This window comes from Eleutherodactylus coqui, chromosome 4, assembly GCF_035609145.1.
Source record: "Eleutherodactylus coqui strain aEleCoq1 chromosome 4, aEleCoq1.hap1, whole genome shotgun sequence".
Lineage (NCBI taxonomy): Eukaryota > Metazoa > Chordata > Amphibia > Anura > Eleutherodactylidae > Eleutherodactylus > Eleutherodactylus coqui.
The window spans coordinates 138,479,450-138,494,834 of record NC_089840.1 but is presented as its reverse complement, the minus strand read 5'-3'; the positions used below and the strand labels follow the sequence as shown (position 1 = coordinate 138,494,834).

Sequence of the window (15,385 nt, the reverse complement as noted above, 5' to 3'; positions counted from 1 at the left end):
AGTCGGTGTCGCGCGGCGTGGCAGCACAGCGGTGGGCAAGCGTCAGCAGGCCGTGCTGAAACTACTCAGCTTAGGAGATAGGAGGCACACGGCTCACGAATTGCTGCAGGGTCTGACAGAGCAGACGGACCGTTGGCTTGCGCCGCTGAGCCTCCAACTGGGCATGGTCGTGTGTGACAACGGCCGTAACCTGGTGGCGGCTCTGCAGCTCGGCAGCCTCACGCACGTGGCATGCCTGGCCCACGTCTTTAATTTGGTGGTTCAGCGCTTTCTGAAAAGCTACCCACGCTTGTCAGACCTGCTCGTAAAGGTGCGCCGGCTCTGCGCACATTTCCGCAAGTCCCACACGGACGCTGCCACCCTGCGCACCCTGCAACATCGCTTTAATCTGCCAGTGCACCGACTGCTGTGCGACGTGCCCACACGGTGGAACTCTACGCTCCACATGTTGGCTAGGCTCTATGAGCAGCGTAGAGCTATAGTGGAATACCAACTCCAACATGGGCGGCGCAGTGGGAGTCAGCCTCCTCAATTCTTTTCAGAAGAGTGGCCCTGGTTGGCAGACATCTGCCAGGTCCTTCAAAACTTTGATCAGTCTACCCAGGTGGTGAGCGGCGATGCTGCAATCATTCGCGTTACCATTCCTCTGCTATGAATCTTGAGAACTTCCCTGCAAACCATAAAGGCAGCCGCTTTGCGCTCGGAAACAGAGCCGGGGGAAAACAGTATGTCGCTGGATAGTCAGAGCACCCTCCTGTCTATATCTCAGCGCGTTCAGGAGGAGGAGGAGGAGGATGAGGAGGATGAGGAGGAGGGGGAAGAGACAGCTTGGCCCACTGCTGACGGTACCCATGCTGCTTGCCTGTCATCATTTCAGCGTGTATGGCCTGAGGAGGAGGAGGAGTAGGAGGAGGAGGAGGAGGAGGAGGATCCTGAAAGTGATCTTCCTAGTGCGGACAGCCATGTGTTGCGTACAGGTACCCTGGCACACATGGCTGACTTCATGTTAGGATGCCTTTCTCGTGACCCTCGCATTCAACGCATTCTGGCCACTACGGATTACTGGGTGTACACACTGCTCGACCCACGCTATAAGGAGAACCTTCCCAGTCTCATTCCCGAAGAGGAAAGGGGTTCGAGAGTGTTGCTATACCACAGGACCCTGGCGGACAAGCTGATGGTAAAATTCCCATCCGACAGCGCTAGTGGCAGAAGGCGCAGTTCCGAGGGCCACGTAGCAGGGGAGGTGCGTAGATCGAGCAGCATGTACAGCCCAGACAGTGCAACAGTCTTTAAGGGCCTGGCCAGCTTTATGGCTCCCCAGCAAGACTGTGTCACCGCTCCCCAGTCAAGGCTGAGTCGGCGGGAGCACTGTAAAAGGATGGTGAGGGAGTACGTAGCCGATCGCACGACCATCCTCGGTGACGCCTCTGCCCCCTACAACTACTGGGTGTCGAAGCTGGACACGTGGCCTGAACTAGCGCTGTATGCCCTGGAGGTGCTTGCTTGTCCTGCGGCTAGCGTCTTGTCGGAGAGGGTGTTTAGTGCGGCTGGGGGAATCATCACAGATAAGCGTACCCGCCTGTCAACCGACAGTGCCGACAGGCTAACACTCATCAAGATGAACAAAGCCTGGATTTCCCCAGACTTCTCTTCTCCACCAGCGGACAGCAGCGATACGTAAGCAATACGTATTATGCACCCGCGGATGGAAGCTACGTTCTCTCTCACCATCCAAAATGGGGACATTTCTGCTTCATCAATCTGTGTCTAATATTCCTCCTCCTCCTCCTCCTGAAACCTCAGGTAATCACGCTGAACGGGCAATTTTTCTTAGGGCCACAAGGCTCACTCATCTAATTTTTCGAAACAATTTTTATATGTTTCAATGCTCTTAAAAGCGTTGAAACTTTAACTTGAACCAATTTTTCGTTAAACTGGGCTGCCTCCAGGCCTAGTTACCACTTAAGCCACATTAACCAAAGCGATTAATGGGTTTCACCTGCCATCTTGGTTGGGCATGGCCAATTTTTACTGAGGTACATTAGTACTGTTGGTACACCAATTTTTTGGGGCCCTCACCTACAGTGTAATCATAGCAATTTGTATGTTCTTCACCTGCACTCATGGTACAGAAGTGTGTGTGGGGTTGGCCTACACTTTAGCTACATAAATGTAACTTGGGCCTTGGCTATACTGCAGCTACTGAAATGGAACGAAGACTGCGCTCCCACTATACTGCTGCTTCGGAATTGTTACTGGGGCCTGTCTTGAGTGCTACTATTGCTGAAATAGAACGAAGACTGCGCTCCCACTATACTGCTGCTTCGGAATTGTTACTGGGGCCTGTCTTGAGTGCTACTATTGCTGACATGGAACGAAGACTGCGCTCCCGCTATAATGCTGCTAGTGATATGTTAGTGGGGCCTGTCTTGAGTGCTACTATTGCTGACATGGAACGAAGGCTGCGCTCCCGCTATAATGCTGCTAGTGATATGTTAGTGGGGCCTGTCCTAATGCTACGGCTGAAATGTTACGAATTCTGGGCTCTGCCTATACCGCTGCTAATGGTATGTCTCTGGGGTGTGGAAACAGAGGCTTCCCAAAGACATGATGGCGGCGAGGCCATTTCCCACCAACGCGGTTACTGTAAAGGTGCATATAACCACGGACACGTGTAGAGGACACGTAGTGCCTCAAAAACATCCCCCTCCTCCTCCAACAGGGAAAACAAACATTCTTGGCAAATGCCTTTGCATTGGTTCGTCTGGTGGCAGTCCAAGAATTTCACCTTTACCGACACTACAAGAGAGACCCCCCACCATCCCCCCGCCACGGCCCACTTAATCCTGGCCACATTCCGAAAACCAACAAAATAAAACCGCGCTACTAGGTCCGCAGTCACCACCGCAGTCACCACCACATTACCACCAACGCGGTTACTGTTAAGGTACATATTACCAGTCTGACTGGGGCATGCAGAGACACCTTGACAGAATGAATAGTGTGTGACACATAGGTTCCCCATTGCTATGCCCACGTGTGCAGCTCCTGATGGCGGTGGCACAGGATTCTATTTCTCATTGCTTCTGTACAGCATTGTGGGCTATCGCCCCGCCACTTTTAAAGAGGGTCGCTGCCTAGCCGTGCCAACCTCTGCAGTGTGTGCCTGCGGTTCCTCGTCATGGCAGACGCACTTCTAAATAGACATGAGGGTGGTGAGGCATTAGGGCAGCTGAAGGCTGCGCAGGGACACTTTGGTGTGCGCTGTGGGGGGGAGGGGGGGCGGTTGGGCAGCATGTAACCCAGGAGAAGTGGCAGTGGAGTGTCATGCAGGCAGTGATTGTGCTTTGTTGGAGGTAGTGTGGTGCTTAGCTAAGGTATGCCATGCTAATGAGGGCTTTTCAGAAGTAAAAGTTTTTGGGAGGGGGGGGGCCCCACTCTTGCCGCTATTGTGGCTTAATAGTGGGACCTGTGAACTTGAGATGCAGCCCAACATGTAGCCCCTCGCCTGCCCTATCCGTTGCTGTGTCGTTCCCATCACTTTCTTGAATTGCCCAGATTTTCACACAAGGAAACCTTAGCGAGCATCGGCGAAATACAAAAATGCTCGGGTCGCCCATTGACTTCAATGGGGTTCGTAACTCGAAACGAACCCTCGAGCATCACGAAAAGTTCGTCCCGAGTAACGAGCACCCGAGCATTTTGGTGTTCGCTCATCTCTAATCAGCATATCATCACAGGACCAGCTAGAGCTTGTACCATATCTGCCTGCTAGGAGGATAGCGCCAATACCATCTGTATTCTACATTCACCAAAATAAGGTACAGACAATAAGTATACAGTTAAGAGGCCGAACTATCATCTTCTTCATTATAGCTTTCTAACAACAACCTTTCATCATCAACAGTAACTGTGACAGAAGTTTTTGTGTCCCCCTCCAAAGAGTTTGTGTGTTCAGGTCCATCACACAGGAATTATGCTGACTGAATAACTGACTCCTTGAGACAACATAAAGCCAAGTAAATCTCAGGTGGTCAGAACAAGATCTCATGATCCATCTGAAGAGAAAGACTGGAGGAGGTTTCAGATAGAAAGGAATAACTAACCTAGGTGATACTAGCTGAATTATGTATAGCGAGGGGCTAGCTACATAATGATTTTTTTTCAATCACCGGAGTGGCCCTTTAATGTATTGGGTGTAATAATATTTAGTAAACGTGGGCTCCCCAGGTATCATTTTACTTTGTAGTAAATCTCAAAGACAGCTGGGGTGAGCGAGTTATTGAGTTAGTCTGACAGTTACAGTGAGCTGCTCACTATTGAGTTATTCACATCAGGACAGTGCCAATACCTGCAGCCATCAATAACCGATATGTTGTCTTGTTCTATCCCTTTTAATCAAAATCTATAAAATTTACTTTGTTAGAAAGACATTAAATATCCTGCAAATGAAAACCTTCTAAGTGACCCACATTATACAACTTCATCTTATTTCGCCTCTCACCTACGCACTGTACCACGATCAGAAACTCTGATTCGGAAAGTCCAAAAGCGTTCTCTGGCTCCTCCAGGACAGATAGAAGACTCCCGCTTGAGCAGTACTCCATGATAAGCACCTTTTGCTTAGTGTTGCCCTTGGAGAAGGAAGAATTATGAGCTTGGGAGCAACTATTAGCAACCATTACCAAAATACTAAGTAAACTCTAAGTGAAATTGGATGTAATTTAATGGCACCTAAATAAACGATCTATTAAAGGGGTTTTCCAGGCAGCGTCCACCAGGATACACCATGGTAGGAGTGAAAGACGCTGCTCTGATCCCTGTGTAGTAGCCGATGCGCGTAATTACTGGTGTAGCTCCCACTGAAATCAATGGGACACCAGCCTACGATTCTGAGTGCTAGCCACTACATGGAGGTCAGAGCAGTGGCTTCCGCTCCGACAACGGTGGGCACAGCCTGGAAAACCCCTTTAACTTTTTTTGTAGTTTTGTAACACATAAAACTGTAAATACTAAAGCAGTTGTCTGGTTACCCAACAACAGTCCCCCTATAGGTCCAACTGTGATAAAATAACCAAAGGAACGGTACTTATTCGCCCTCTTCTGCGGGGATCCAGTGGCTTAGCTTTGCCACCCTACCGGTGTTTTTTGTGCAAGATGAAGTCACTGCATATCACCTGACTGCTGCAGCCAATCAGAGGTCGCAGAATCACTGCCTGTTCTCCTGGTATCGGCACTAACATCCTAGGCACCATAATGCCAGGAGTTTAGAAAAGTGACTCTGCAGTGTCTGATTGGCTGCAGCAGTCAGCTGACTTCTGATTCAATCTTCCCCAACCATTACCAGGAGCGCGTCAGGACAACAGCTATTGATCCCTGTGGCAGAGAACGGGTAAGTGTAGATACTTTTGCTATTAAGGAATAGTTGGACCTATAGGGAATGTTGCCAGTTAACCGGATAATCCCTTAACCCTTCCAATCCACTGTCTGACCTGTGAAGACATTATGATTTAAGGCTGTACAGCTCCGATGTTGGAAGACATCCGTCAGGGTTCTCTTACTGTATTTTACAAGCCGCTCTGCTGTCGCAGCCTATTGAGCGTGTTACCTCATGCAGTACTGGCTTTAGCCAGCATATAGCGCCGTTGTATAACGGCAGAAAAAGAGTAAGCCCCCTAGGAAAACCAGGATACAAATTGGATTGGAAAGGGTTAAGACTTTTTTTTTTTTTAACTTTAAAATCTAAGTAAAGCACATGAGCAGAACCCATGTTGTGTAGGAAGGGTAGGGCACTAACTTACGGTTTCCTCTACCGCAAAGAGCTTGACAATGTTGATGTGGTTAAGTTTCCCGAGCATCTCAAACTCTCGCATCTGTACTTCAAATGGCCTGAGGTAACTTGAGTTGTTAAACACCTTGACAGCCACTTCTTCTCCAGACTTCTACAGAGACAGACCACAAAACTTATAGAAGGTATTTCTATATACACTCTATGCAAAGGCTTTGTAGTCATCATGAAGGCTTATAGTACCATTTTCTATATCAATATCAGCATTCTTACTGGCTTTTATAGTGCCAAATATGTGTGTATACGTGTGAAACTACATGTAGGTAATACACTCTTTGTCAAAACCAATTACGCCCCTAGAAGAAGTTGTCGTTTTGCTGTAAAACTTGTCCTGCACTTACATCTCAGAGCTCCTGCACACTGGCGAGAGCGATATCGGGCCATGATTCACAGCCCAATATCACCCTCGCAATGCATGTGGAACCTCTGGATGCAAGGCGTTTTTGTGAAAACAGCCTGGCATCACTGCGGGGAATCCCTTCATCCCATTGCTTTCAATGGGGCCGCAGCAGCGGAAAGCAATGGGGGAACATTGCAATCTCCTTTCTCTGCTTTGACAGCAGAGGCAGGGGATTCCTTCATCCCCGTGGGGAGTCCCCTTATTACTCAACACCCTACCGCTGCTGTCATAGTGTTCAGTGATGATAGGACTCTCCGCGGGGATGAAGGAATCCCCTGCCGCTCCTGTCACAGCTGCAGCAGGGGATCGCTCTACGCGCCTCCCAGCTCTGGGAGGAATGCCGCTGCTCACTGCTGCTAGGAAGAACTACCGGAGACACAGGCAGCAGCAGTGGCGCATCTTTGTAGCAGACCTGTGCATGGAGACCCGCACTACAAGGTGACTGACGGCTCCATGGCGGCGCAGGCCGGGAATGCAGGGACTCTGAGCGGTCTGGTGTGCAGACCCGGCGTCTTCCTTCCAGGGGATCTTCAGCACAGCATGCCCTTGGTGAGTAACCCCCGGAGCTTGCTCCGACTAGCCAACGTAGGGACAGGAAGACACTGAGGAGATGGTGGAAGGGGATGTGCTTTAAGGGCTCTTCCTGTCCATACTCAGGTCAGAGGGCAACCTCCATACGTAAATAGGGCCGTAAATAGGATGACGACCGGGAAAAAAATATTTTTCATGTCATATCTTGTGAGGTGAGATGTGATAACTCAAAGCTACAGGCCAAAAGAATTGAGGCTACACTACTGCGTTGAGACCCAATATGGATGCAAATGACGCTCATTGTCAAAACCAATCCCTTCCCTAGAAGGAACACATATGTTCATGCCGGAGGATACCGGAATGGTAGCCCAGGCAGCATTGGTCCTTCAAAGCTGATTGGCACTCATATCTGCTCATCTTCTATCTAGTGCTGACAGCGTACAGTAGACACAGGTTCAGTGTCAATCTCTAGGAACTGCGCAAATGTATTCATGCACAGAGAAACCCTCTCAGAAACCAAGTGCTGCAACCCCTTGAAACAGCTGATCAGCAGGAATGCCAAGAGTTGGACCCACCAATCTGATATTCATGGCTTTTCCAAAGGATAAGTCATCAATATTGCAATCCTGTAAACCCCTTTAACTCCCTGTATGTATATATAATTGTTCCTTACCTTATTCCGTGCTTTATACACGCTGGCAGTAGCACCTTGACCCAAGATATCATCCAGTTCCCACAGGTAATTTGGGGTACTCGGCATCTTTCAATGTGAAGCCTCTTTATTAAATGGGAATCTGCTGTAAAGATTTGGACAATTATTTAGCAAATTTGCAGATACTTTGTTTTAGGTATTCTCTACAAATTTTGCCTTGCAACCTTCTCTTCTCCAGTCACATCCAATTATCCAGCATTTTTCATGTTTGCAGTTATTGGACTACATTATCTCTCAGCCACATAATTTTAGTCATATTTGCATGGAGTCCGATGCAGATCACAATGTTGATAATAACCAAAGTCTCAACAGAGTTTATGCGCATAAAGCTGAACTTCATGCATGTAATTCCGCATTGCGGATTTTGGTGTGAACTTCAATGCAAATTCCACTCATTACATTGCAATTAATTAAATCTGTGTTGAAAATCTGTTGTATTTCTGCGACAGACGGAGCATGCTGCAGATTTGATAATCCATAATATGACTATTTCCTGCTGCTGGTTTCCTGACACTGAACTGCAGTGGAATGTTTGTATATATGTTGTCACTGAATTAACACATATATTCAGTGGTCGAAATGTTGCAACAATTCCACTGTGTGTGAATTCACCCTTAAGGTATGCTCACATGTAGCGGAAATGTGGTGGAATTTCTGCAGCATTTCCACATTAAAAATGCATTAAAATCTGTACCATCAGTGCAGATTGTCACAAGGAATCAGCTGCTTATCCGCAGCGGATTCTAGCAGCTGCAGCGCTCCCCCTTGCTTTACAATATATTGCACCCTCTCATGCATCACCTGGCAGCCTGTAGGGAGCGCCGAGTCCCTGGTCAGGTGATTTGTAAGTGGCATCACCTGACCAGCGGCTTGGTGCTCACTACAGGCTGCTGGATCACATGTGGCGGGGTGCAATGTATGGTGAAGCGAGAAGTGTATCTGCAGCTGTTTCCTGGGTACAATCCATATTGATAAGGTCATTTGAAGAGGTAGAATCTGCTGAAGGCCTGCAAGAAAGACTGCTACAAAATATGAAGCATATCAGCTATATATGTGTGAACATAACCTCAAAGAAAGTCTGTCTGCAGAGAGCTGGAAGGCTCAGGACGGCAGCCAGCGGATATGGATGCTGAATACACGCCACAACTCAAGAGAAGTAAAGCATGTAAACAGGGAAAAGCAAACTTCTGACAAAACGTCTGTCCTTGTATCAGAAAGGTCTGAGAAAATAATAAGAATTATCATTAATAACTACTGCTGTTATTATGGGTTTTATTTTCCGTACACTATGAGGTGTTCAGAGTGCTATGGTGGGGCTTGTGTTCTTTCTCATGTCATTTCTTATTGGACATTGCACTTTAAATAAGTAATACACTCAAAAATCAAGTGCTTAAAAAACACACGGCTATTAGAACCAATGGTTTTCTAATAGCTGCGTATTTTTTAAGTGCGTGATTTTTCCGCGCCCAGCACGCCGTGTGAAAGCGGCCTAAGGGCCCATCTACACGGCCGTAGAAGTTTCACGTGCACCATAAAAACGCCTAAACGGCAAAGGGCCCAGCGCATATACGCTGAGGCTGCAATGCCAAGGGACCTGGGGAGAGATTCCTCCTTCCCTCTCCCTCGCTGGCTCACCTCGTTTTTCCTCTAACTTTCTAATGTTAAAAACGCATCACATGTTGGTGCTTTGTGATTTTTGTGTGATGCGTTTTTAACATTAGAAAGTCCCATTGACAATCGTGTTTAAAAAACGCAGCGATATCGTGTGAAAAAAACGAGCTACAAAAACTCAATTATGCAGGAGCCCTTACACTCAAGAAAGGCGTCCAGCCCTTCTTGTACTCTGCCCATGTGCAGAACCTTACATTTATCAGTATTAGACCTCATTTGCGACTTTACTGCTCCAACTTATCCACATCCATTTACAACCACATTCTGTCCTCTATTGTGGGAATTGCTTTACAGAATTTTGTATCATCTGCAAATATTGATATTTTACTGCACAATCCTTCTACCAGCGTAACACTAGGTAAGACAGACAGAATCCGCGCCAATTCATTATAGCATTGTACACTGTGTGATAAATGTGGCATCTTGCTAGATATCCTAGACATTTTTCTCTTCCTGGGGGCTCCTTCACATGAGGGAATTCGCACAGTTACCTTACACACCCAAAAAAACACGACTATTAGAACCAATGGTTTCCTACGGAAACGTTTGGATGAAGGAATTTTAGCCACTTAAGAAACTCACACTTAAAAAGATAGGACATCAGCGACTGAAATTCAGCAAGAGGAAATTCCCTGCTGTCAAAAATATAAATCCTGACCTATCTTTGGTGCACAAAACGCAGGAGTGTCCTCCTATGGGGGCTGGAAAAAAAGTTCTGCTGCCCAAAAGCACTGTCTTTCCGTGGGGATGAAGGGAAGCCGCGTAGCAGGGACATTTCCTACATCTCCCCGGGGCTTCCCTTCACTGGAGAGAAAGATGAAGGGAAACCTTGGGGAACCCCCTTCATCACGGGAATGAGGAGACTCCCTGGGAAACCCCCTTCATCTCCCTAGGTGTTCCCTTTATTGCAGGGATGTGGGGACTCCTGAGGAAGATGAAGGGAAGCCCAGGGGAGTCCTTACATTCCTGCAATGAAGTGAACCCCCGGGGAGATGAAGGGAAGCCCAGGCAGGGATGAAGGTAGTCCCCGGCAGGGGTTCCTTTCATCACTGCCGGGGACTCCCTTCATGCCCCTTGGGATAAACAGGAGCTTACAGCAGGACATTTAAAAAGTGAAAACATGTCGTTCAGAGTGACTTAGGGGCTGCTGCCCAGAACTCCCGAAAAGCAGTACATTTTTTCCGCCGCTCATGAGCGTTGTTTCAACGCTAATACAACTAGAGACTTCGGCTCGGAAAAGTTGGCCATTCACGCAATTTTCACAAGAGTTAGCCGCGATTCTTTGCGTGGCTATCTTCTACATGATTTTGATGCCCATGTGAATGAGTCCTTAGGCTGGTTTCAGAAGACCGAGACGATAGTGTGAGCTTTGTTCGTTGCAATGCACAAAAGTCATGTGAGAATCTCAACTGTGTGAAAATAGCCTAATGCCGCTCTCGATTGATTTATCTTACATAAGTATTTTATGCCAAAGAAAAGTTGCACATAGTTATAAACTGACGCATTTTAGGTCCTGTGTATGGGCTGTGGGTAGCCACGTCATCACTTGGCTACAGCACGGGAAATACACATAATGGAAAAAAAAACAAACTACATTGCACATGACAGATCATGAACTAGACGGTGTGTATCTGCAATACAGAAAAATCAGGTACACCGCTTTACCGGCTTCCCGCATTTGGAATCTGACCCATTTGTGTGCGCCCAGTCTTGCAGTACAAGAACACTACACTTAAATAACAGTATTTTAATTTAATGTGCTTTGGTGTCAGGGTGTCCTCCAGAAAAAAAGGGAATGACCAACTCAGATTGTCATTGCACATCCTTTTGGTGGGTGAATGGTGGTGTTGGTGGCTGCTCTTCAATGTTGGTCAGCACTGTTGCCTTGAAGTGCTACAGCTGTAGGTTCAAATCTAACAAGGGTAGTGTTTGTATTTGTTTTTTATGTACTCATTGTGTTTATTCTTGGTCTTCTGTTTATCTAGCAGTGAAAGAACAAGCATGGTGGCTTAGTTGTTATAGCTGCTGCCTTGCAGTGCTGGAGCTATATGTTCAAATCTAACCAAGGTTGACATCTGTATGCAGTTTCTCAAAGTTGATGTTGCCCTTCATGAAATTTGAATCTAGGATCCCAGTACAAAGTCTGAGGAGCGGGTCCCAGCCTAGGAGATAGCAGGGTAGAGTTTGGGCCTTGTCACAGCAGTTCTACTGTCTCCCACCCGGAGGTTAACTGGTGACATGTCCAAGGGGCCGAGGGCAGGCTATTAAACAGGGGAACCAAATGATGGATCGCCTTAGTCCTTTTTGTCACGCGTGACGCCACCATTCCACCCTTTGCGGTCAATCCAGTTATTGCTAATAAAGAGTCCACACACAGGGAGTTAACTTTCTGAGCCAAACCGGCAACGGTCGGTGAAGCTCGTTTACTTGGCACAACTTGCAAATACATGCCAGCAGGAAAACACAGTGCAAACTTCAAAGTGGTGTGACAGGGAGGATTCAAGGGTGAACAGGAAAAACCACAGTCCTGTTATGTGTGGGTCCTTGTCCCGGCTGATTCATGGGTGAACAGGAGAAACCACAGTCCTTGTTATCTGTGAATCTTGGTCCCGGCAACACTTTCCACCGGTCAACACTCACATTTGGAAAAGGGGTGCGCTGCATGGCGGCTCCTCATTATCTCCTTCTCTTAGCATTGAAGGGGTACTTTCAAAACTCCTCGGTACAGCAAGCCCAGGGCAGACTGTGGACTCTTTTTGGCTTCTTCCATTGTGGGCCACACAGGCTGAAGGTGCCTGCGTGGTCCTCTTGCAGAACTCCTCAGGACAGAACTCTTCTCTGTTGCAGACCCAGAACAGACTCTCATGCACCTTGCATCCACATATATATCACAAGGTCACATAACAAATAGATACATTTTTCAGACAGTCAGCTCACATACCAGACAGTTAACCCTTTCAGTGCTGCAGCTTAGCAATACACATCAGGCATGCAACACAGAAGACACTGACATTACATAGACAAATGCAAACATACAGTTATGGAGGGGCCCCATTGCTCTGGGCCACTACACTAGTAGTGCAAGGCAACAGTGCTAACCACTGAGCCACATACCACCAAGAAAAGTCTGCACATTTAAACCAGTGTAAAAACAGACTGCAGACATATCTTAAAAAAGAAGACCATCTGCTTCAATGCATTTCTATGGGCTTGAAAATGAAAACATTTGCTTTCCGTTTTGCTCTTCCTGCAACAGATCAGGAAAACGGAAAGCAAAACAAGAGCGGGAAAAGGCTCCGAAAACTTCAGTGATTACATTAAACATTGTAAGGATTCATCTCAGACTTTTTTGTACACATGTAGACGCACACAGGATGCACGTTAGGCTGCTGTCACACCTGCATTTGGCTCAGTTGAGAGTTTTTGTCTCAATGTTCCATTTTTGGAGGAGAGAAACTAATATAAAACACAAAAAAAAGCTTTCTGTTTTTTTGAAACTCAATTGAAATCAACAGCAAAAAAAAAAAATCCTTTTTTTTTTCAGTCTTATTTCAGTTTCTTTTCTTCTAAAACAGAGCGGAGAGACGGAAACGCTGAACTAATCCCAACACAGGTGTGAAGGCAGTCTTACGCATGCAGAAAAATGGACTCTACAGAGAAGTAGAAAAGGAAGTCCGCTACTCACCTTTCTGTTGGACTGGGAAGATCCGAGTACACATGCATGCAGAAGACTTGTGTGCCTTCGGACAGTTGCTGACACTTCTCACACTGACACACTCACTTCCTTGTTTCTCTTTTCTTTCATCAGCAGAGACAACCCTCTTAAAGGGGCAGAGCACCATCTGCACGCTGGAGCAGCTACATTACTTAGTTAGTGTTAGATTACAATGTATCTGTACTTCCTTCTGCTACTTTGTCTCTTACTTTATGTTACCGTCCATGAATTTCCAGCTTTTACCTATGTACAGCAAGTCTTGAACTAGAGATCTGGCACCAGTAACTAGAACCAACTCCTCTTGTATTTCTACAATCAGATGGAATCAGGATGTTGGTTTGAGCTCTGATATTTACATGCTGACATAGTAACATAGTTCAGCCTATTACCTCCCAATGTTGATCCAGAGGAAGGCAAAAAAAAAACCAATGAAGTAGATGCCCATTTACCTCATTTAAGCAAAAAAATTCCTTCCCGACTGCAATCTGGTAATCGGTATAATCCCCGGATCACAGACCCTTCTGAAGAAATTGGTGATTATAACATGCTTTGTTAAGATGGTAAAAGGCAAAAAAAAGCGTATCTGCAGTGCACAGGGCAATGTGGGCACACGCACAGTCACAGACGGCCAGGAGCACCGCATTTCCAGCAAAGACAGCAAACCTATGTCACTGACCAGCTGGAAGTACAAGGCAGGAATTGATGTGAGACGTCTCGTATCCAGCGTAATTGTACTGATTTGGGTCACGTGACCCCTGTTGAAACCGCTGGAACGGAGCAGAAAGTATAGTGCACATACATGAAGAAATTGGTGACATAGGAGTGCGGTGCAGCGGACACTATTTTATTATAATGACAAAACCCCTTTAATGTTCGTGCAGCTGCAAGGGATAAGAGGCTGCCAGACGTCTCTGAAGCTGCTGATCTTGGGTGGGAAAACTCTGAACTCATTTCTAACCCCTTGAATTCATTATTGTCTGACTTATGCCCAAAGTAATCAATTCTAGTTTCCCGTGTTAATGTGGCTGCAGTCAGAAACAAATATGCAAAATCTCCAGTGAATTAGGTCACAGGTACGAATTTGGCTGGTAGAAGTGGAAATTCCCAGCTGAGAGTTCATGTGTCAGGGAAGAGTTAAGTTCTTGAGCAATACTTCCTCATAATACACTACAGTACAGGATGGAGGAAATAGCAGTCTGCTATTGCTTTACAGCTGCACAACCTGCGAATAGTATTGTGGGGAAATTCCCAGTATAAGGCCCCCTCCCTGCGGCCGTCACGTGCCTCCAGTGATGTACCGTAGTGGATCTAGGACTTATCTGCGGCGTTTAACATTAGCAAATCCCATTATTGCAGAAGACCAGCGATGATCACTCAGAGTACAATCTGCTACTAGGTAACTGAAATATTTGGTAAAGCCTCACGTCTCATGTACTACGGGCTCTCTCAGACCGCACGTGGATCTCTGGCATGCGGGAATGCAGCAGTAGGCAATGGATTGCGTACTGACAAATCCCCATACACTACCTTGGCATCTATGTGCACATAATACATGCCAAGATAGTGCACGCTGCATTCTTTTTTATGTGCAATGTATGCGAGAGGCACAATTCAAAGTAAATGTAAAGACTGGTACCGCATATTACGCGTGCAAAACTGGTGGTTGAATATGTGTTCCTCTGGTGTCAGCTTGAGCTCCTGTATTTTAACTGGCAAGCCTGCGTTTAAATCACTACCCGTGTGCACACGTCAGTGCTCTCCCTGAGGGCCTACCTCACTTACATATCCACAGTGTGTTCGGTATTGTAATACAGGAGGTATGTCTTTGGACGTCTGTTGGACATGACCTGATTCATAGAGCTGCAGGACAATGTGAATCCTTTGCAGCTGTTTCTCTAGCTGTAGTTCCTGCAGCTTTGTTCTCTCACCTCAACTCTAATAGTACTGGCGAGTTATAGTGCTGGGCTTCTCGAACATTTGTCTGCTTCCTTTCTTGTACTACTGTCCCTCTCTAACAGGCACAGATTCTCCAGGACACATGCTCCGAGCCGAGCCGACCCTCACTCCTTTGGCAGCTTTCTCTCTCGGAAATACAGTCTCTCAAGGCTCAGTACCACTGGATTTGCTCACCAGCTTACAGCTTTCTATGATCTCAAGTTTTCCAGATCTCCCCCCTGACCTCTGCAGCCAACGGGAAGTTGCATACAACACTCCTATGAGAAATACATAAACTGCAGTAATGTATGATGGCCAGTAGAGGTCATCCTTATACCATCCACATTACATAACCATAGGAACCATAACCAAGTTCATTACAGCACAAACCTGAACCTGGGCCCCCTCCTTAGGGTGCCTTCACACTTGCGATATCGCTGTTTTTTTTTACCGCAAATGCCAATAGGACCTTCTAATGTTAAAAATGCTTCGAACAAAAATGGCAAAGCACAAACTTACGACTTTTGTGCGATGTGTGTTTTTTTTTTAAACTTTTTTAATTGAAATTTT

The 15,385-nt window shown here is 46.6% G+C and overlaps 1 protein-coding gene across 4 annotated transcripts in view; it reads right to left on the bottom strand.

The window, feature by feature from the left end:
- IKBKE (inhibitor of nuclear factor kappa B kinase subunit epsilon) overlaps positions 1-12,939 on the bottom strand; it is a 65,032-nt gene extending 52,093 nt beyond the window's left edge. For 2 of the 4 annotated variants that reach the window (XR_010792574.1, XM_066600194.1), the window contains exons 1-4: positions 12,851-12,932; positions 7,456-7,579; positions 5,805-5,945; positions 4,508-4,637 (exon numbers count right to left, since the gene is read on the bottom strand). Coding sequence is in view for 2 of the 4 variants with exons in the window: in XM_066600194.1 (XP_066456291.1) it covers positions 4,508-4,637; positions 5,805-5,945; positions 7,456-7,542 (358 nt within the window). In the remaining 2 variants the exon portion in view is untranslated. Of the gene's footprint in view, positions 1-4,507; positions 4,638-5,804; positions 5,946-7,455; positions 7,580-12,850 lie in introns of those variants that run through there. The other 2 variants (XM_066600195.1, XM_066600196.1) reach the window with 2 other exon arrangements.
- Between the last annotated feature and the right edge of the window lie 2,446 nt (positions 12,940-15,385).